Consider the following 22883-nt stretch of genomic DNA (forward strand, 5'->3'; position numbering starts at 1 on the left):
GCAGCAAACAACTGAGGAAGGCCTTGGGCCAACTGCCAGCGAGGAACTGAGGCCCTGTGTCCAGTAGCTCGCAAGGAATTGAATCCTGCTTAAATTGTGGCCTCTGCTGAAGTTGTTAATAAAGTTACACATAATGACTTTCCAACTGACCTTACAGCGCTGATTCTGGGAGTTCCACACCACCAGGTCGGGGAGGCCCCCACGGCAGTGTCGGAAGTCATTAGCTAGACGCCGGCACACTCCACTGAGGATGGGGCCCCCCAAGCAGGAAACCAGATCCTAAACACAAAAGACATGGACAGTGAGCCTCTTCCCTTGTCACAGAGACCCTGAAGGATGTCAGAGTGATCACAATGTAGATAAAAACTTGATGGATAAGAAAACAGAAATGTATTCCAAGCAAGTCAGTTGCTGTTGTGGATCTCACCCTGGGGCTTCAGAGCCATTGGCTAACACTCTTTTTGGCAAACTCTGGGGAAATGTTTTCCTTTGGTTGTGTGCCATACTTCTGCCCACTGTGGAAAACCTTGGGACACAGCTGAGGTCAAAGGAATGTGGAACAAGCGCTGCAGACTTGGACAGTGATGGCTTGCAGAGGCCCAGGCAGCTAGCTCCAGGGACAAGGAGCTGCAGGTGAGGCAGAGGCTAGCTGCTAACTTGGGTGACAAAGGGATAACTGGGGCTTTTCTGTGTGCCCTAATGTGTTCCCTTCAATGGCAGTGGCACCTGGGCTGGGGTGTGGGGTATTATATATATGCACATACATAATTTATATACATGCACGTGCACAAACATAAAACAGACATCTGTGTGTGTGCATGTGTGTATTTTGCTACAGTTGCCAACAAGGCCCTGGGTGGCAGCACTTGGGAGGTACCAGAGTACCATGCGCTCTGGGCTCACTGTGTCTCGCAGGTGACAGTTCCTTGTACCTGTGCTTGCTGAAGAGAGGTGAAGCGATCCCAGCTGACCAGGGCAGCCACCCTGCCTGCCTGCGCCTGCCACGCTGCTGCAACCCAGGTGCACAGGGTCTCAGCGGGGGCACCGCACATCAGCCGCAGCCTGGCCTCCAGGGCCGGCCTCCTGCTTGCGAAGAAGCTGTCTGTACACAAGTCCAGCGGGAGGGCCTGTGCCACGGGGAAAACAAGCGCTCTCAGAGTGGGCCTGGAGGGAACTGGATGGATCTGGAATATTCAATTCCTGTACAATGTGAAAATTGGGCCAATTTGATTCAATTCACACATTCACTTTTCCTTTTCTCAAAAGATCTGTCAAAAGTGATCCAAGTGATCTAAAAGCAGTTTATTGCACTGGCTTTCTTTTCACAGTTGTGCTTCTAGAGTCAGTCAGGGGGTCTCCCGGTAGGGCCCTGTGATAGCAACGGGAAAGCCCCTGGCACAGCACCTGGGACAGGGCAGATGGCGCTAACTGCACTGGATGCTGAAAGCTTAAAGTAGAACGTGGAAGGTAAGTTAGACTTAAAAATTTTAAAACTAAGATACTTAAGTTTCAAATTCCATAAAAACTTAGAAACTTAAAAGGTATTCTTACAATGGAATTAGCACCATGAGGTGGGAACAACCCCAAAGACAGTAACAAAAAACCGTTTCTAACCCCAGGTGAGCCTTATCCCAGATGCACAGAAAAGTCTGCTTCCTAAAAGTACGCACCCAGCGCTGCATTCCTCAGATACCTGGTAGGCGTTTCTGAAGACGTCCGGTATCCCATCCATGTAGATGACATCCCACAGAAGGAGGCCGAACAGCGTAGTAAAGGTGGACCCTTCTCCGTGAATCCCTACGGCAAGTCACACATAGGGAGGCAAAGGGAAAATCAAACAGTTGTGTCTATTTTGAAAAAGAACGATTGTAACCCACCGCACACTCAATTTCAAGGGAATGAGAGGAATAGCTTAGATTCAGAAGCATATGCTATCCTCATGCCATTCCTGGCTCATTTTTTTTACATATATTGTTTATGTACAGAACTTCATCTAACCGGTGACTAACAATCCTACATTCCAATCTTAGGACTCATGGAAAAGTTCAAATGAACAGTTCAAAACCATAAAGCAATGGTTCACTTTTTGTTTTGTTTTAAAAAGGCAGATTCCATCGTCAGGCTCCTGAGGTTCCGATTTAATAAGTCTGGGCTGGGCCCGCAGTCCCCGCCCGGTGGCTTCTGATGCAAGTGTGGGAAACACTTGCCTGAACAGTCCGACAGGAGAGGGCCAGCAGCCTGGGAGCCCAGGGCGACGTCAGATGACCCTGCATCCTGAGTTCCTTTGAATTCATCTTATCTGGCCAAGCACTACACTGCTTCCACCTGAACAAAGCATTCCAGTGTTTCTCATATCCAAAGCTTTTACATCAACCTTCAACCTTAAAGAGCGTCTACTTCAGGCTCCCCCTCCTCACTCATGCACAAACGTCACTGACGGGGAACAAGCTCGGAGCAATCAAGCGCCCACAGCCCTGTCTGCCACAGCAGGTGGAGCGTCCCTTTGCTTTATATTAAGCGAGGACCTGTCCACACTTCACTGCCTCCTCCTACGGACAGGGGCAGCATTTCCACCTTGCTGCACCAGACCCTGGTCCCCAGGCCTCGTTCCTCTGAGTGCACGGGACAGCGGAGAGGCAGAGCGCAACCAGGGCCCAGGTGTGTGCTTTGGGGCTGGGCCTGCAGGACTTCTTGCACTTGGGGTGGAGCGGAGCCCACCATCGGGCGGCCTTGTTCACTCGTCCTCCCTGTCCCACCCGCTGAGGCCTTTTGTCTCCCTGATTCAGATGGATGGCAGCAGAACAGCAGGACTCACTCATGCTCCCAGCTGCAACCAATCCCCCCCTTTTTTTTCTTTTTTCTTTTCTTTTTCTACAGTTTTAATAGTATATTTTACTGCCATAATGAAGACAGAAAGTATGGAAGGCAGAATATCACATCCATTTAGGAGCACTGGCTGCAGTCACTGTCAGCTTGGAAAAGAGAACTCACAGTTCAAATGAGGCCCATGATGATACCTACTTTACAAGGTGTTTGTCCTCCGAGTTTTACTAGAAACCTTTGGCCGGGATATTGGGCTCTTTTTTTTTTTTTTCCTTACCAGATAATTTTTCTTAACTTTATTTATCGAAAAATTAAAAAACAAAACAAAACAAAACAAAACAAAAAAAACACCAAACAACAAAAAAACACTTCAAGCAAAGCAAAGGGTTAAGAAAAACAAATAACCTAAGATAACTACTTTGCTTCCAATGTTCTTACCATACCCCAATAAAATTAACAAACCATAACCAAACAATGGAATAAGAAAAACCAATAATCTAAAATAACTACATTGCTTTCATATGTCCCTACGATAACCCAAGAAAATTAATAAACCCTATCAAAACAAAGGAATAAGAAAAACAATCTAAAATAACTACATTGCTTCCAACATGAAAATTTGCAAACCATAAACATTCCTGAACATTCCCATAACATTGAGATTACCCTCAATAGCTTATCTGTTCTTACTCGATTATTGTTCTCCCTTCACTAGTTTCTATCTCTAGGTTCCCTACATTCTACAATATAAAACATTTATTTTACGTTTTTCACAGAGTTCACATTAGTGATAACATACAGTATCTCTCTTTTTGTGCCTGGCTTATTTCACTCAGCATTACGTCTTCAAGTTTCATCCATACTGTCATATGTTTCATGACCTCGTTAGTTCTTTCTGCCACATAGTATTCCATCGTGTGTATATACCACATTTTGTTTATCCACTCATCTGTTGAAGGACATTTGGGTTGTTTCCATCTCTTGGCAATTGTGAATAATGCTGCTATGAACATCGGTGGGCAAATACCTGTTCGTGTCACTGCTTTCAGATCTTCTGGGTATATACCGAGAAGTGCAATTGCTGGATCAAATGGTAACTTGATATCTAATTTTCTAAGGAGAATATTGGGCTCTTGCCCAACTAGAATGACACTGGAATAAGCTTTCGGTACTAGTATGTTCATTTTTCAGTCAGGAATACAGAAAAAAAAAAACAAAACAATAAAAACACTCCTGAACTCTAAGGCCCAAGCTATGAATTTGTATCAGTAAAATCATTTGTAGAAGAACACTTCTGGAGGGGGTCTAAGACTGCCCTTACACAAAATTCCCCTTTCAAATAAAGACTGGTGGCTCATTTTCATTACATTCAATTTGAATAAATGAAGAAAATATCGTACACAGCAGAATAGCAGAGATTTTATTCTGTAGATGGGCCTACGGTCTGTGCTTCAGGCTCACAGCTCACTGCCAGCATCCACCGTGCTCAGTTCCCTCCCTGCCCACCCTGGGCCGGACTGGGCCCTCGTGCCCGCTCGCAGCCTTCAGCCACAGTGCCATCTACATGTCTCCTGCAGCTTATCCGGGGACTGGAACTTGCCTTCTATTCTGGTGTTTCTAACCTTTTCTGGTCTATTGCATTCTCTGTCTGCACTGGTGTTTGCGCTTCTTCAACAGTGTCACCCCTTCTGTGGAAGTAATAAAGACACTACGTAGATTAATCTTATTTAATTAATCTTATTTAACTAATCAGAAAGATACCCATTTTTAAAAAAATAAAATTCAATCTTGCTGCTGTCATTTTATATTCCTTTAGCCTTCTGAGCACTCACATGGTACTGAAGTGAAATAAGGTCCCTGATTTTCACATTTAGAAACTGCAGAGTGTCCTTAAAACCAGTCACTACAGCATGGGGACAAGGACGGTCCAGCCTAGAGACAAAGACAGATGGACCTGATGGATGTCTCACCCTGGAGTAAGCCATGGGAGCCACACAACAAGGCTATGGCCAGATGAAGAGAGAGAACACCTGGGGTCTGTTCTAAAACTTGGGGAGGTGGTGGAGGGTGTGGGGGTATGGAACCTAGAAGAAAGAAGGTTGCATGAAGCTGGGTAGGTAGGAGGGGTACATTATACACTCTTCTCTACCTTTGAGGAAGGTATATTCAATATCTTCCCTAACAGAGAGCTTAAAAAAAGAGCAAAAGATTAGAAGCAGACATGATAAGATGCTCAACATCATTAGCCATTAGGAAAATGCAAATCAAAACTCAGTGAGATTGCAATGGATGGAGGTGACCTAAGGGCACATCGACTGATGAACTGAAAGGCGAGCTATGGTGTGTACATAAAACGGAATACTGAGTGGCTACAAGAAGGAAAGAAGTTGGAGGAATGCAACTAGGTGAAAGGACCTTGAGGACAGTATGTTCAGTGAAATAAGCCAGAAATGAAAAGACAAACATTATAATGCCTCACTAATATGGTCTAACTATAATGTGCAAACTCTGAGAATTGAATCTGAGAGCACAGGTTATCAGAGAAAGGCTTATTGTAAAAGTCCCTAGATTGTAAGCTCTTATAGCAGTCACATCTATTGCCGACTATTTCTAAATTCTGAGATGCTGAGCTCTTCGTGTATAACCTGGTCAGTCCCTGGAACTTTGGGTATCTGTGTGACACCTGAGACTCAGAGCCAGAGCTATGAATGTCAGCATTACCCCATACAGCAACTGTTAAAGAAGTGGAAAAAGAGATCAGATTTCAATTAGAGATACGAATGAAATGAACTCGGTTTGGACTAAAGTTAACTCAAACTAAAGGGTAAAGGATGATATTAACTGTGGTTTAAAACTTCAACTTCTACATGAGACCAAAGGAACGGAAGCTTATTTGGTACAAAATCTGTATTTTCCGTAACACTACATAATTTAACTTGTATGGTCAGTTTATTCAAACACCATAATTACATGGAACCCTGAAGAGGGAGTGAGATCTTGTTAGTTTGTACAGGTTAGTGTGAAGTCCTGGTGTGTCCCAGAGTAATTTGGACAGAGAATAAAAGTGCGTTTGCAAAGCCCCTTTGAGGGACTGGGGAAAATGTGGAAATATTCAACTTCCCCACTTGGGACTTCTTGATATTCTCACAAGCCTTGGGGACAGCCAATTTAGAAGGCCAAGCCCTCAATCTTGGGCTTGCCCTTATGAAGCTTGTTACCACAAAGGAGAGGCCAAGCCTACTTATTATTGTGCCTAAAAGTCACCGCTAGAGAACCTCTTCTATTGCTCAGATGTGGCCTCTCTATCTAAGCCAACTCAGCAGATGGACTTGCTGCCCTCCCCATGGGACATGACTCCCAGGGGCGTAAATCTCCCTGGCAACATGGGAAATGACTCCCGGGGATAAGCCTGGCCCTGGCATTGTGGGATTGAGAACGTCTTCTTGACCAAAAGGGGGACAAGAAATGAAACAAAATAAAGTTTCAGTGGCTAAGAGATTTAAAACGTAGTCAAGAGGTCATTCTGCAGGTTATTCTTATGCATTATACAGATATCCCTCTGTAGTTTTTAATGTATTAGAATAGTTAGAAGGAAATACCTGAAACTGTTGAACTGCAACCCAGTAGCCTTGATTCTTGAAGATGATCATATAACTATATAGCTTATATGGTGTGACCGTGTAACTGTGAAAACCTTATGGCTTACACTCCCTTTATCCAGTGTATGGACAGATGAGTAGAAAAATGGCAACAAAAAGTAAATGAATAATGAGGGGTGGGGGGGTGGGAAGCATGGGATGTTTTGGGTGTTCTTTTTTACTTATATATATATATTTTTGAGTAATTAAAATGTTCAAAAAAACTGATTGTGGTGATGAATGAACAACTGTATGATGATACTGTGAACAAATGACTGTACACTTTGGATGATTGTATGGTATGTGACTATATCTTAATAAAATTGCATCAAAAAAACCACAATGAGATACTATTTCATACATACTAAAATGGCTACTATTAAAAATACAGAAAATAACAAGTGTTGGAGAGGATGCGAGAAACAGGAACACTCATTTATTGTTCCTGGGAATGAAAAATGGTGCAGCCACTTTGGAAAACAGTTTGGCAGTTTCTCAGAAAGTTAAGTATAGACCTACCATATGACTTCGTAGTTATATGGTATAAACCCAAAAGAAATGAAAGCAGGGACTCAAACAGATATTTGCACACCGATGTTCATAGTGGGTGTTCTAGTTTGCTAATGCTGCAGAATGCAAAACGCAAGAGATGGATTGGCTTTTATAAAAAGGGGGTTTATTTGGCTACACAGTTACAGTATTAAGACCATAAAGTGTCCAAGGTAACACATCAGTAGTCGAGTACCTTCACTGGAGGATGGCCAATGGCGTCCGGAAAACCTCTGTTAGCTGGAAAGGCAAGTGGCTGGCATCTGCTCCAAAGTTCTGGTTTCAAAATGGCTTTCTCCCAGGATGTTCCTCTCTAGCAAGCTTGCTCCTCTTCAAAACATCACTCACAGCCGCACTGAGTTCCTTCTCTTTGAGTCAGCTCATTTATATGGCTCCACTGATCAAGGCCCACCCTGAATGGGTGGGGCCATGTCTCCATGGGAATATCTCATCAGAGTCATCACCCACAGCTGGGTGGGACACATTCCAAGCGAATCTAATCAGCACCAAAACATCTGCCCCATAAGACTACATCAAAGATAATGGCATTTGGGGGACACAATACATTCAAACTGGCACATTCCACCCCCTGGACCCCAAAATGACATTATCTTTCCAAACACAAAATACATTCATTACATCACAAAATCACAAAAACTTTAATCATTTCAGTAGCAAAAGTTAAGTACAAGATCCTATCAAAATCAATTACAGGCGTGGTGGGTCCTAAGGCATAATTCTCCTTTAGCTTTGGATCTGTGGACTTAAAACAAGTTATATGCTTCCAATACACAAAGGAGGGACATTCATAGGATAAACATTCCCATTGCCATAAGGAGAAACAGTAAGGAAAACAGAGTTAACAGGACCAAAACAGTTCCTAAAACCCGCAGGACAAACTCCATTAGATTTCAAAGTCTGAGAGTCATTTACAGAACAACATTGCATCCTTGGGGCTTCAGAGAGCGGGAGTCTAACCCTTCCTAAGGGCCTTTGTGGCAGCCCTTTCCTCTCCAAACACTTGGGTGAGTGCTCCAACGTATCCACACATTGGGGAGACCACCTTCTCGGCCCCACCCTCCTCAAACATCGGGACAGCTCCCGGATTCCCTTCCATCTCCAGGGCACATGCTCAACCCCTTCAGAACAGTGTGGTGGCAGCCAGGCTCTCCCCAGTTCCCTGGGAATGTGCTCTACCCTCTTTGGGGCTTGGGGTGGCAAGACATTTCCTGAGCATCGAGGCGGAAGGCCCGCCCTCGACTTCCAGTGCAAACTCACCTTTTCCATGCGTGTGAGCCACTCCGCTCTCCCAGCCAAAGACCTCTTGACTCCAGACCTCAACCTCCATGGCTCTGTCTTTGAAGAAGTTTTTCCTTCAGTTTGTTCCTTGTCTGTCTTCTCCAGTCCAGACTGGCAATGGCTCTGTCTGTAAAGATCTCGCAAAAATTCTGTTGGCTTCACATGAAGCATGCAGGGGTCAAAGCCATCAGACAACAGAAGTTTCCACAAATCCTTTCTGGATAATTCCGTCTCCAATCTTGGCTTGTACTGAAATGGCGGCTGGGTTCCATGTTTGGTTACTTCCTCACATTGGGCTGTAGCTTCTGGGATTCCACCCCCTGGAAGCTTGTAATTTTCCAAGCCATCAGCTTCTGGTTTCTTTGAACCCAAGCGTTCAGTTCTAAGTTAATCTCTCTCCGCTCTCATTTTACTATAAGCTGCAAGAAGCAGCCAGGGTACATCCTCCACATGTAATCTGGAGATCTCCTCAGCTAAGTATTCCAGGTTGTCGCTTTCAAATTCTTCCTTCCATCTGACACCAGGACTCAATTTTGCCAAATTCTCTGCCACTTTAAAACAAGGATCGCCTTTCTTCCAGTTTGCAACAACACACTCATCATTTCTGCTCAAGTCCTCATCAGAAGTATCTTTAGAGTCCATATTTCCATAAACAGTCTCTTTAAAGAAGTTTTGGCCTTTTCTATCCAGCTCCTCACAATTCTTCCAGAATCTTCCCTTTATCCATTTGAAAAGCCATTCCAACATATTTGGTATTTGCAAACTCAGCAGCAAAAGCACCCCACTTCTCTGGTACCAAAATCTGTTCTAGTTTGCTAATGCTGCAGAATGCAAAACACCAGAGATGGATTGGCTTTTATAAAAAGGGGGTTTATTTGGCTGCACAGTTACAGTCTTAAGATCATAAAGTGTCCAAGGTAACACATCAGTAATCGAGTACCTTCACTGGAGGTTGGCCAATGGCGTCCGGAAAACCTCTGTTAGCTGGGAAGGCACGTGGCTGGCATCTGCTCCAAAGTTCTGGTTTCAAAATGGCTTTCTCCCAGGATGTTCCTCTCTAGCAAGTTTGCTCCTCTTCAAAACATCACTCACAGCTGCACTGAGTTCCTTCTCTTTGAGTCAGCTCATTTATATGGCTCCACTGATAAAAGCTCACCCTGAATGGGTGGGGCCATGTCTCCATGGGAATATCTCATCAGAGTCATCACCCACAGCTGGGTGGGGCACATTCCAAGCAAATCTAATCAGCACCAATCTAATCTGCCCCACAAGACTACATCAAAGATAATGGCATTTGGGGGACACAATACATTCAAACTGGCACAGTGGGATTATTCACAATTGCCAAAAAATGGAAGCAACCCAAATATCCATCAACAGATGCATGGATAAATAAAATGTAGTGTATACATACAGTGGAATATTATTCTGCTGTATAAAGGAATGATAAAAAGATGATTAAAAAATGATAGAAATGATAAAAAAATAGATGAAACTTGAAGACATAATGTTGAGTGAAATAAGGACAAGTATTGTAAGATCTCTCTGATATGAAATAATTAGAAGAAGCAAATTCATAGTCAGAAACTAGAATACAGGTTTCCAGGGGGGTTAGGGTGGGTGTAGAGATTGGAGAGTTAATACTTAATTGGCATAGAATGTGTGTTTGGGGTGAGGGAAAAGTGTTGGTAATGGATGGTGGTAATGGTAGTACAATGCTGTGAATGTAATTAACAGGACACTATGAAAGTGGTTAAAAGGAGAAATTTTAGGTTGTATATATGTTAGTAGAATAAAAATTTTTTTTAAAATGGAACTCAACAACACAGTGAGCCCTAATGTAAACTAAGAACTACAGTTAATAGTATAGTTATAATACTACTGTTTCAGCAGTTGTAACAAAGGCACCACAGTAATGTAAAACATTAATAATAGAGGGGTTTATGGGAACCCTGTATTTTCCGTATGGTTTTTCTATAAGCGTACAATTTCTGTAACTATTTTTGTTAAAAAGGCCCCTGTAATAAACTACATTATAAATCTCAAAGAAGTAGTCAGGCCATTTTAAAACTCACACGTGTGTGCTTCACTGGGTTGTTCTGAAGTGGCCAAGTCTCAGCTCCCAAATCTGTGCTTTGTCATGCATGAAGGTACAGCTCCTCCTTCCGTCCTACTTGGTCTTGGGTAGGTCATGCTACCTGTGGCCACCAGCCCACTCGCCCTGCCCAGGCCACCCCTCTGAGAAGAACTCAGACCTCACAAGGTTCCATGTCACTCTCTGAACTGTCCCAACCCCCTAAAGCTGGCCCCCAGGCCAAGGGGAAGAGGGGACAGGCAGGAGGCCAGCCCCTCACCATCCCACAGGGCCGGGGCAGGAGGCCTTGGGGTCTGTGAAGGAAACAAGCAACAGGATTCAGCTTCGCGATCTGCCATGGTGGCGCGCTCGGCATCCCTGTCCTTGGCCAGTGGAAGTGTGTTTAGATTCTGAGTTCATTTGCACAACTCAGGGGTTTCTTGTTATTTTACATTTACGATCCAATCAGGAGAGCTACTAAGCACCTTCAACAGCTGTGTTTTCTACCTGCAACAGCAGTTACACACTCTAAGCTGGGAAACCTACAGAATCCAAAACAAAGAAGATGCCAAGTAACCCCATAAACAACCTCTGAAAATAGAACTGGAAGCAACCTTGACCCTGATCTGACTGCACTTCTTCTGGTTTAGAGAAACAAAAAGCATCTCAGCAGCAGCCTCAAGAACACAATGTAAAACTCAGGCACAAGAGGTGGTGGACCACCTACCACTGCACCACCACACACACTCACACACACACACACACCCCATACTTACACACCACCCACTCACACACATCACACATACTCATACACTCCACACTGACATGTGCCCTACACACACACACACCCCTCTTCCTCTCTCACCAGTAAGAAAGAAAACAAAGAAAAGTGAAAGTCAGAAGAGAAGCACAGTTCAGTGAGAACAAGTGTTTTTTCTTTCCTGGACTTTCATCAAAGGTGCCACCATTTAACTCAGTTCCCCAGGAGATGCACCCAAAAAGTGTGTGGCAGGAGGAGGATGGGTGATTGCCACATATTTATTTGAATGGAAGACAGGAGAAGCTCCAATTCTTACAGATGTTTATTCTCCTCCCACATTTGGAACAGAGAGAGCTCATCTCACAAAGAATCCAAATCACTGCTCTTTCTAACAACTTTTCTGGTTCCACCGGTGCTGTATCATCCCAGGAGAAGCTGGTTCCTCAATCCCCTTAAAGTTTGTACCTGAATACGAGGCCTCCTCACGCCTCTCAGCAGCCACCTGGCCCTCACCTCCCCACTCACCTGCTCTAGCAGGTTTGTTAGGTGCCAGCATCTCGGGAAGTCCTCTGTCCTTTCTTGTCCTCCCTGCCCGAAATAAGGTCTCTGAGAGCCAGACTGTCATAGCTGCTTCTAACATCCCACCGGGGGCACTCTTCTCATGTGAGATGGAACAGACCAGAACCCTGTAGCCAGAGAGACTCTCCTCCACACCCCCAGGCCAGCAGTGTCTTCTTGGGGGTGGAGGACTGGGGCAGAGCCACCAACTCCTGCCTGACAGCTCTGCAGTGCTGCTCGTCCACATGCAGATAGGGAGGAAGAAATGGGGCTCAGTTTACCCTGGTCGAAGCCGCTGCGTCTGTAGTAGGCCAGTGCCAGCTCCTCGACTGAACACAGCACTGTGGCAGGGGCGCCAGCTGCTGCCGCCTCCATCATGAACACCGACTTGCCCATCCCACTGTGTGGGCACATCTGGCCCGTGACGGTCACCTAAGACAGCAGAGGGAAGACACTGGTTAGCCTCCTTGCAGAAGCCATCCGTGCTTTGCAGCAAGCACAGGTGTGGGGGCCGCACGCGCACTCCCACGAGGGTACGGACAGGCCACTGGCCCGGCCCTGCGGAGGATGTCTGGCTCCCGGAGCCTGTCCTCAGGGCCCACTTGACTGAGCAGGCCAAAGTGGCAACATGCTGCGCGATTCAGCACCTTGGGAGTCTGCAGAAAGTCACGTTAAACCAAGGTATGAACTCACAAACCCAACTTTGCTAAGTGGGAGGGTGTGAGTGAAAACAGAGAGCAGATGGCCAAGTCTCTGTCCAAAATGGAAGTGACGTTTTTCCGTGTCTAAAAAGAAAATATACAGTAAAGGCTGTTCTTAGGTTGCTTCCATTCAGAAAAAGAAAAGCCACATAACCACCTTTAAACCCAAAGTGCCCAGAGGATATCTACTTACATGCTTAACATCGTCTACAGTTATCTCTGGTAGTGTCCGGAAGAGATGCCTGTACTTTTTACAGCTTGGAGACTCCCTCAGGCGCACAGCTCTCTGATAAAGTGAAAGACGATGTCCTGTTCTTACTTCTGGATCTGCCAGTCCTTCCATGATGCACTTAATAGCCTAGCAAATAACAGGGGCACACATCAGCATCTTAAAAGACCTGAGGGCAGGAGGAAAAACCCACTGTAAATTACTCAGCTTTGCTGAACTAGCAAATGAGCAAACCAATACTTCTAGAAATTAAGGGTGTTTCCAAATCTGATTCTGATATTTGTTTCTCAGTCTTTCCTTATATTTCATGACCTTGACATTTTTAAGCTTCTTTTTCTTTTTCTTTGTTTTTAAATTAGAGTAGTTGTAGATTTACAGAAAACTCATGGAGAAAGTAGTTTCTATATACTCCCCCTCATACTACTGTTTTTCCCTGATATTAATGTTTTGCATTAATGTGGTACCTTTGTTACAACTGATGAAAGAATATTATTATAATTATACTATTAACTATAGTCTGTACTTTACATTAGGGTTCACTGCTTGTATTGAATACAGTTCTAATGCTTTTCTTTTTTTTTTAATTCTGGTAACACATGCTACCCCAAATTTCCCCTTTTAATCACTTTCAAATACACAATTCAGTGATGTTAATTATATTCACAATGTTGTACCACCATCGCCACCATCCATTGCCAAAACTTTTCCCTCTTACCAAACAGAAACCCCGTACCAATTAAGCCTCAACTCTCCATTCCTACCCTCACCCCAGGCCAGGCAACATGTACTCTGACTGTGAACTTGCATATTTGAATTCTTTCATATCAGTGAGATAATAGATTTGGATGTTTTTAGTGTGCAGATCACATCCTGATACTAGTTGCCTGCCATACATTGGGAACACGGTAAAGCCCTTGGCCATAGCCTTACGAAGTTCTTGAACATCACGGAAGCCCTGGACCACGGGCGGGAAGAGACTTCAGTGAGAGACCCCTAGCACCATGGTTCACAGTAGTGTGTCCTGGGAGCTGTGAAGCGGACATGTGCCCCCACCCCGGCTCCACAGACTGTGATTCTCCAGGGCAGGGAAGGCAGCCATTCGACACTTCCAAGCTCCCAGGGGATTCTCACAGGCAGTCAGGATAATCAGGGCTAGTCCCAGTTCCTTGTTTACAGGATGGGGAACCTATGGTTTGGAGGAAGTTAAGTGAATCTCCTATGGGTACTGAGAGTCAGATAGGTAAACAATAAAAAAAATTACTGAAAATCAAGGAAAGGCCAGGCCCTCAGGAGCTGAGCGACCAAAAGGATTCCAGATGCCCGGTTTATTTGCAGCAGGTGGCACAAGGGGAAGAGGTGGACACAAGAGGGCCTGGCTTGGCCAGCTCTGCCCTGCCGGGGCCCTGGGCTGAGCAACGTGCAAGAATCAGCAGTTTGTCCATCAGTTCTTCATGAAGGCAGACAGAAAGAATGTCAGGAATGGTAACAAAACCATGAATATAAGTGTGGCCAGTAAGATCTTAGGGAGAAAGTTAAAAGGAATAAGGATATTTTACTTCAACCTCAAAAATGAGTTCAGTGGCTCATAGAATCCTGAGGGAATGTTCCTATTTAGCGGATCTGTGAACAAGGGTGAAACCTGTAAAATCTGTAAAATCTTTCAAACTTTCCTTTAACAACCTAAATACCAGCTTTCTCAATATTTGGCTCTGGGATAACAGATACTTTCTCTTGCTATTTCAGACTAAACAAACACGTAAAGGTAACACCCACCCCACCTGCCTCCAGGAGGGAAAAACAGCATTCACTGGCTTGAGGCTCTCAAGGTAACAAGGCACTTTTTCAGTTTGAGGCAGTAAAACAGGATGTCATATTTTCACATTCCATGGTTGTTTTTTTTCCACCCCTCAGTCACCTTAACTCGCTTAACGCACCACTGGAAAAAACATAAAGCTCACAGAGGCCAGTCTGCTCCATTCAACCCAAATGCAGGGCTGGACTGGAGATGGGGTGGAGCCTGCACCAGCCACACAAAGGGCCTCTGTGCCCCTGGCTGAGCAGCAGCCTGGGAGTCCCACCCGGGCTGGCCACCTCACTCTGTATTTCCAGGAGCTGGCTCCAGTGTGTCACACGGGGAGAGAAGCTGCCCTGCTCAGGGCCCATCAAACAGTGCATTTCCCAAGGGCAAACAAAAGACCTCACAGGAGTGCAAAGCTTTGCTCATCAAGCACCTATACTAAGACAAGGAGAGGAAGATTTTTTCACCCATCTTTCTAGCTGGAATCCCTGTAGAACAAATGAATAAAGCCACCAACTCTAAAACAGAAAGTACTTCTTGGCAGGCAACTGCTCAGGGCTGAGACATCCAACTCTGCCTCTCCCTTAACTCCTACATCCCAACATGGATTCCCCTCCAACACGTCTATCTCCCAAATCAGTGAACACAAAAGCTTCGTGTCTTTCCTTTAATGCTTGTTTTAGTGCCCCTGTTATTTCTTTTGGGGCTGGAGGGACACAGACAAAATGATGTTAACCAAAGAAATACATGTTCTAATTACATATAGATTTTAAGGTATTTAAAAGTTAAATACCTTAAACTTTGCCACATTTTACAAAGTCATATAGAGGTAAAAAAGGTTCAGGCCTATCTATGTGCTGCTTACTGGTTCAAGACGTTTCAAGTGCTGGTGTAAATTGAGAGCTAGTCTATCCCACCATCGGCCTCTGCTGTCAGGACAGTAAATCCTCTGAGATAAAAGGTCTTCCAGTTCCTTGATGGCTTCCTAGTGCACCAACAAAGAGACAAAGGCTTGTTGAATTCTACGTAGAATCACAGTATATTCATAAAACACATCCTTCCATCCTCAGTTAAGGGTCAGGACCCAGAGCTGATAGTCCTTCTGGCGTGGGCAGACCCTCCCTGTGCATCCCGATCCCCACCCAGGCCCCTGCAGCTGCAAGCACCCAGGCAGCCCATGGACACTGTGCAGTGCTTTCTGGAGGTGAGTCGGCCATGGCCGAGGCTCCCTGTATCGAGCTCGAGGCACTGAGCACTGGAAGCCAGCACGTGGTGGGACCAACTGCTGCAGTGTTTTGGGGTAGACGGGACAGTCATGAGGGCCGACTCCAATCCCATCTCCTGCTTCAATAGGGAGACCCTCTGGTCTATATTTATGCAGATTGTCCTGCTGTTCTTTACGTTCATGTTTTGTGGCTCATGGATCTCTGTGAAACACCTGATGGTTCACCTCAAGAAAGTGCACAATCAATCTGTGGGTTCAGAGATCCCCCAAAGCCCACTGCATAGATCCTCTTGGGATTCAACCCCAGGTCAAAAACACCAGCTTCAACATTATCTTCTTTGTAAAATACCATTCTTCAATATACAGACACATTAAACATAGCAGAAGCTACCTCTAGCAATCTCACTGTGTTTAGAATGAGGATAAGATAAATCTCTGACTTGTGATTGTAAATTATTTCCAGACAATCCATGGCAATTGACAGGGAAAAGTAAGGGGACATGACATTTTTGGAGACTCCCCGAATCACACACTGAGTTGTGGGCTGCAGAGACTCCGGCTGAGCTCTCTACAGGGCTTGGTCACCTGGGGCCATCCTGGCACCAAACTCATAAATTCACGGCAAACAAAACAGCTCCAGCCTAACCCATAAGACAGTGATGTTGCCTACATTATACACGCTTTCATGAAATCACTGTGTGCTAACCAGTACGTGAAAAATGTTGAAGGCCAGGTTTCCCCTCACAACCTCCTCACTCATGTATCAGTAAAAAGCTGAGGGAAGGGGGGACAGGGACTTGTGCTCTCACCTCATACATGTGAAGTCTCTGTAATATTTCAACCATTCGAGACAAAATCCTTGTATAAATCCACCCAACAGTAAAACACCGCAGAAAGAGTGGTAAATCTTCATGGTATCTAAAATGAAGAAGCACCTAGTTTAATAACGTGGTTTATTTGCTGTAAGGCAATACAGAAAGTGAATTCCATATTTTTAAAATATATATATTATAAATACTTTTAGGTTTGTACAATTTTATACACCACAAACCTATGTTCTCACGACCAGCTATCATTTCCTAGGTCACTTTGTGGAATACAATGTGAACAACTGTTAATATTCTAACTGAGGTCAGCAAACTCATGGCCCACAGGCCACATCCAGAGCCCACTAGCTGTTTTTGTATGGCCTGGGAACTAATACTTTATTTTTTAATTTTTAAAAGGTTGAAAAAAAAAAAAACCCAAAAGGAGACTATTTATTTGTGCCATGCAGAAATTACATGAAATTCAAATGTCAGTGCCCACACATAAAGTTTTTTTGGACCACAGCCACCCTCACTCATGTATAATATCCATGGCTCCTTTTCCACTACAACGGCAGAACTGAGTAGCTGCCAAAGAGATTGCATGGCTTGCAAAGCATAAAATACTAACTAGCCTTTTACAGAAGTAGTTTGTCAACCCTGCTGTCCTAAGCAATATTTTAAATTCTTGGCTGTGATTTTTTTGTTTTGTTTTTCACATTTTTTTCCTAAGCTGTGATTTTTAAGTCAATATTATTTCTTTATGAAACTTATGTCCTAAATGTCTTTCTGAAAGAGGCAATTGATAAAACTCATTTTTTTCTCATCACTATGTAACAACAAGGGAAAATCTCTTAACAAATCGTAAAGATGTAAAACATTTATCCAACAAAAAAATAAAAGATTACGTGCTGTAAATTTTTAAAGTAAATGTTCAGTTTAGGTTTCTTTTTCAGAATAACACCAACTTGAATTTCCATCAGAAGAACACACCTCGTATGTCCCCCACAATATCTGTCCTGCTGCTGGATTTGTCCCACATTTAAATTCCACTGACTCACACTCAGGGATGCCAGTATGCCAAAATATGGCAAGCTAAAAGCCAATTATTTGTTCACGTGAATGACTACTGCATGGGGATCTGAATTATATAAAATTCAGTTTAAACTTTCAGACATTACCTCGTTTCACACAGCACTTGGACTCTACACAAGCAAGAAGATTCGACTCCACAGGTGGTTTGACCATAGAACAAGAGGAGTTTGTTCATCATGAAAAAAACTGCCTTAAGTGGTTGGAACAACTTGGTCAAGAAGTAAAGTTTTGGAGGTACCTAAGAAAAGGCAATCTCACCTCAGGGAAGGGTGGTTTTTCAACTTGTTCCATTCCTTCTTTGCACATTGAGAGAGCTCCTTAGCTTCATTCCAGTTCCCACTAGCCATTGCAGCAGAAATGTCATTCAGCATGTGGGTGGCCGCTGCATATCTGTGCAAAAAAAAAAAAAAATCCATGAGCCAAGTTTCAAATATGAATGAATACTTAACATGAAAATGACCACATTCCACCCACTACAACTAATTCTGTAGTTGGTTTTTGAAAATATGAGGGTTATTTAAATTTTATTATAGTAATTATATAACATATCACCCCATGGAATGGCCCAGAAGAACTAACACAGGCAGCCCTAGAAGACATATAAAACATTTACACATAGCATGTATTATATAAACGTAGTATTGATTAGCTCATCATTTCCGATATGGTACTCATTCATTCAATCAACAATTTGGCAGCAGCCATGTAAACACACAACTGACTGCAGAACTATATTAAGGTGTGGTTTTGGTAACTTCATCATTTATAGTCAGAGGTAACCAGAGGATGCTACCCAAGCTAAGAGAACTACTTAGGGTATTAAAAAAAAAAACAAAAAAAAAACTTCAGGGAAATTCTTTGGGAGAAGGCAAGGCTGAAATGTTACCAAACCACTCAGCTGAAGAAAGACGACTTCTCGTATCTGTAGCTACCAAAAACAAAGACACTTGAACAACTGATTCTGTGACACTTTCCTGTACACATTCATTGTATTTTGGACTTACATCTAAAAGAAAACATGCATGATCAGTATGTACAAATACTGTAAAATCAGTGTACAAGAAACCACCTCTAAATGTACAGATCTGCTCATGAACTCTTTGATCCCATTCTTTAATAATACACTGCCGGGCAATTCTAAATCCAAGAAGAACAGAGAGTGCCACAGGGAGAAAACTTGCAGGAGGCTGACGGCTGCCTGGTAAGAGCATCCCTCCCACCACAGCCACGCACACAGGCAGGAGCTGCAGGAGTGGCCGGCAGCCAGGAGGGCCCTGTGCCTGGTAAAGCCGCTTGAATAGAGTTCTATCCTCCCGGATCACCTACGCCAGACCATCATCATCATCATCGTCATCATCATCGTCATCATCATCACATTCCTGTTGGTCTCCATCGCCACCAGGCCACCCCTCAGCTCACTGGGACAAACGCTGGCGGTACCCATCTGTGCCAGTTTGGATATATTATGTCCCCCAAGAAAAAGCCATGATCTTTTAATCCAACCTCGTGAGATATTGGGATTAGGTTGTTTCCATGGAGATGTGACCCACCCAACTGTGAGTGATACCTTTGGTTAGAGTATGACCTCCTGATTGAATGTTTCCATGGAGGTGTGGCCCCGCCCATTCAGCATGGGCCTTGATTAGTTCACTGGAGTCTTTTAAGGGGGCTCACAAACAGAAGGACATGAGAGCTGTAGCTGAGACAGACATTTTGGAGAATGCCATTTTGAAATGCTACCTGAGAGCAAGCAGATGCCAGCCGCGTGCCTTCCCAGCTAACAGAGGTTTTCTGGATACCAATGGCCTTTCTCCAGTGAAGGTACCTTATTGTTCATGCATTACCTAGGACACTTTATGGCCTTAAGACTGTAACTGTGTAACCAAATAACCCCCCTTTTATAAAAGCCAATCCATTTCTGGTGTTTTGCAAAACAGCAGCATTAGCAAATCAGAACACCATCCCTTATGTGACCCAAACCCACCTGCCCTGCTTCCCAAAGCTTCCACCAAACTGGGACGGCATGCTCCTCACACCCTCTGCCTCTCCCTTCCGCCTCTCTTTATTGTACACCTTGTCTGAAATCTGGCTGAGAACAGAGCTGCCCCTCCAGCCCTCCCAAGTGGAGAATGGCTCTTCTCATAGCCCTCCCAGCTCAGGACTGAGAGCTATGTAGGAGTCCTACTGCTGCTTCCAAGTCACTCTTCCCTGTTGAAAGCCCCCTATTCCCTGGAAGCCAATGCTTCCACCTTGCAGGCATCTGCCAGCTTCTAGTCACAGGCCAGTTGCTTCTTGTCATTGCCTGAAGCCTTTCACTCACTGCCTTGCTTCATCATGATGTTCCAGGACATCCATGTCCTTCTTGCCTATTCCCCTTTTTCCACTTCCCTTCAGCTACCCCCATGCCCGCGCCACTCAGAACCTTGTCTGTCTCCAGTGAACTGTACCATCCTCAAAGTCTTGATTCCAAGATCTGACTCACTGCCCCCCACCTCCAATCCTTTCAGCTCACTTATGGATTGAAGAATTCCTCAACTTCATCAGGATACCGATGAAGTTCCCACCAACCATTAGCCCCTCCCCACCACGTACCCCCATCCTTTTATGCCTCCATAGCTAGCCCAGAGCCAATTATCCGGCACCCACCATCACCATGCACCTTTTCTCCTGGTTAACCCTAACCATGGGGTACACAACTAAGGCTTCCTCGAAGCCTGTACCCAGATCCCTGAATTCTGCAGGGAACAAAATTATAGGACCAGACTGACTGGTTTCACTTTAATACAAGACCAGGCTGCAAATGAGCACTTGCCACTATACCTCGATCCAACCCTGTTCCCCTGGGAAGTCTGCTTTCCATTCTGCAAGGCTGCTACCTCCTTCCCGGGCTACTTCCTACCTGTGTCACACCCACCCCTGATGCATTCTCACCAGGCTTCTTCTGAGAACACAGAAGCCATCGGAAGGTCCTCTGAGCTTCCTGCCACAAGACACACACACATCCCCACCCGCACACGGCTCTGACCTCCATCCTGTGCTCTGGCTCCCAGCCCCTCCCACCTTCCCCAGGTCTCCCTCCTCCGGTCAACCAGGGCCTCGAGCATCATCAACCTTTTCCTCTTCTACTGGCTCATCCCTATTAGCACACACGCACACACACACACAATGGTATCTCCCATCTTTAAAATACAACAAAACAAAACCACCTTGGCCACATATTTCAAGACAGCTACAGCTGCTTCTCTGACATCCCTTAAAGCCAAACTCCCAAGAGTCGTTTTCACATGTCTCCTTCCCCCGATACGGCCCTGCTCTCATGTCCACGCTGCCTGTGCATGTTCCTCTGTAGCTGCACTTGCCCAGGTCCCCAGTAACTCACATCTTGCCAAACCGAACAGTCCTTTTTCTGGCCCCGCATTTACTCAACCTCTTAGCAGATTTCACACAACTATCCTCACTCCTTGAAACATTTTCTTCTCTAGGCTTTCAAGTCTCACACGCTACTGGACTTCCTCCTACTTTCCCACTGCTCGTTCACTTCTTATCACTAAGTGCTGGCTGCCAGGGCTCACTCCTTCTCTTCTCCAGTTCCATGGCTTCAAACACCATCCACAGGTTCATGACTCAGGTTGTGTCTCCAGGCTAGACCTCGTCCCCGAGCTCCTGACAGCATGCCCAAGGCTGATACGTGACAGCCACTGCTGAATGCTCCCTGGCATCTCAAACACTGATTCCCTGCCAGCACTGCCCTCCCTCCTGATACTTCTCTCCCAATCCACCCAAGTCATCAAGCCAGCCATCCTTTATTCACTCCTTTCCTTCTTCCCCTCAAACTAATTATAATCAAGCCTCGTCTTTTCTACTTCCAAAATATCTCATACAGTGGGAGCCCCAGGCCTATGGCCTTCCCCAAGTGCCTTGAAGACTGCACACAGCAGCTTTCTTGACCTAGGATGGTTAAAGTTTGACCTAGTCTCCTTGAAAAATCAGCCTCCGGGGATAGCTTGTCTCCTTCCTAAAACTGCCTCCCCCTTGACACCCGAGGCTACCAGAAAATATATCATCCTCCCCTCTTCCCTGTTGACTACAATCAGTCCCTCCTTACATCACAAGAGTCCCACTCCTCTCATACCCATTTGAATGTCTTTGTCCTAACCCTTATAAACCACTCCCTGGTACCCCCTGCTTTTGGGGAGTATCTTCACATTGAGCCCTGAACCCGCCGCCACTCAGAGCAGCTCCTGTATCCATTCAGAGAAGCTCCTACGTTCAGGGCAACGTGACTTGACTTCCCACCCTGTAGGTAAGTCCCCCCAAAAAAAGCTCATGTCTCAGAACGTGTCTGGTACTTTGGTCCTTTGGCTATGAAAGCCCTCTTGGGCCATGACACACATGCATTCAGCTGTCTGCAGTGCCGCTGCCTCCGTCATCACCTTCACCCAGACTGTCACCACAGTTAAAGTGTCTTCCTGCAGTCCCTCTTCCTCCCTCCTAACCCCTTTCCACGGGGTGAAAATGTGGACAAGATCACTTGCCTGCTTAAAACTATTCAACAGCTTCCCATTCCTCAGGGATACAAGATAATTCCATCTGCTCGTCAGGGCTCTGAGGCTGAGCACCACCAGCCCCCACCCATCTAATTTCTTGCACCACTGCCCATGGCAGTCCTGAGCTGTGGCGACAGACATCTTTCTTGAGTTTAATCCACTCAGTAACTCTACTCGGGGCCTCCTGCACATGCTCATCTCCTTGCCTGGAAGGCAGGGACTCAGACCCTCGATGGCTAGTTCTGCCTCGTTCTTAAGTCTCAAGTCAACTAGCAGATCTGCAGGGAGACAGACTTTCCCTGGCACTGTATTCCACAAAGGTAGAACTTCTCCAGACTGCCCCTCAAGTATCACAGCACTTTGCACAAGCCATAATTTTTCTATTTATTGTTCACACTTTCTATCTTCCCAGTGAAACTTAACCCCATGAGGGTGAAGATTCCAGCTTGTTCACTATTGCAACCCTATTACCTAAGTACATTATTACTATTTTCAATGCTCAGCTCATTTTTATTAAATAAATGAGGGGGAGAAAAAAAGAAAGGATAAATCATTTCAAGTACAAAGGATGGCAAAAAGGGTTTTCAGAAAATCAGATTGCCAGGAATTGTGAGAATGTTATATCTTTCCTGAAGTCAATTAAACCAAAATTTCATTTACATGTTAATGAGAATGAAACAGCATAACAAGGGTCCTTTTGCATAACAAAGGGAATTAAAATTATTTTTCTTATTTACAGCCTACCTACTTTTCTAAAAAGAATATGGGATGGTTTATTTTC

General features: G+C 44.8%; 1 protein-coding gene across 4 annotated transcripts in view; it reads right to left on the reverse strand.

The window, feature by feature from the left end:
* The window catches only part of FAN1 (FANCD2 and FANCI associated nuclease 1), a 37138-nt gene that overhangs the window by 3556 nt on the left and 10699 nt on the right, over positions 1–22883 (reverse strand). For 2 of the 4 annotated variants that reach the window (XR_005216329.1, XM_037832858.1), the window contains exons 6-13: positions 17814–17945; positions 16464–16572; positions 15295–15414; positions 12596–12760; positions 11983–12133; positions 1694–1797; positions 933–1127; positions 151–279 (exon numbers count right to left, since the gene is read on the reverse strand). Coding sequence is in view for 2 of the 4 variants with exons in the window: in XM_037832858.1 (XP_037688786.1) it covers positions 151–279; positions 933–1127; positions 1694–1797; positions 11983–12133; positions 12596–12760; positions 15295–15414; positions 16464–16572; positions 17814–17945 (1105 nt within the window). In the remaining 2 variants the exon portion in view is untranslated. Of the gene's footprint in view, positions 1–150; positions 280–932; positions 1201–1670; positions 1798–11982; positions 12134–12595; positions 12761–15294; positions 15415–16463; positions 16573–17813; positions 17946–22883 lie in introns of those variants that run through there. The other 2 variants (XR_005216330.1, XM_037832859.1) reach the window with 2 other exon arrangements.

Source organism: Choloepus didactylus, chromosome 4, assembly GCF_015220235.1.
Source record: "Choloepus didactylus isolate mChoDid1 chromosome 4, mChoDid1.pri, whole genome shotgun sequence".
NCBI lineage: Eukaryota > Metazoa > Chordata > Mammalia > Pilosa > Megalonychidae > Choloepus > Choloepus didactylus.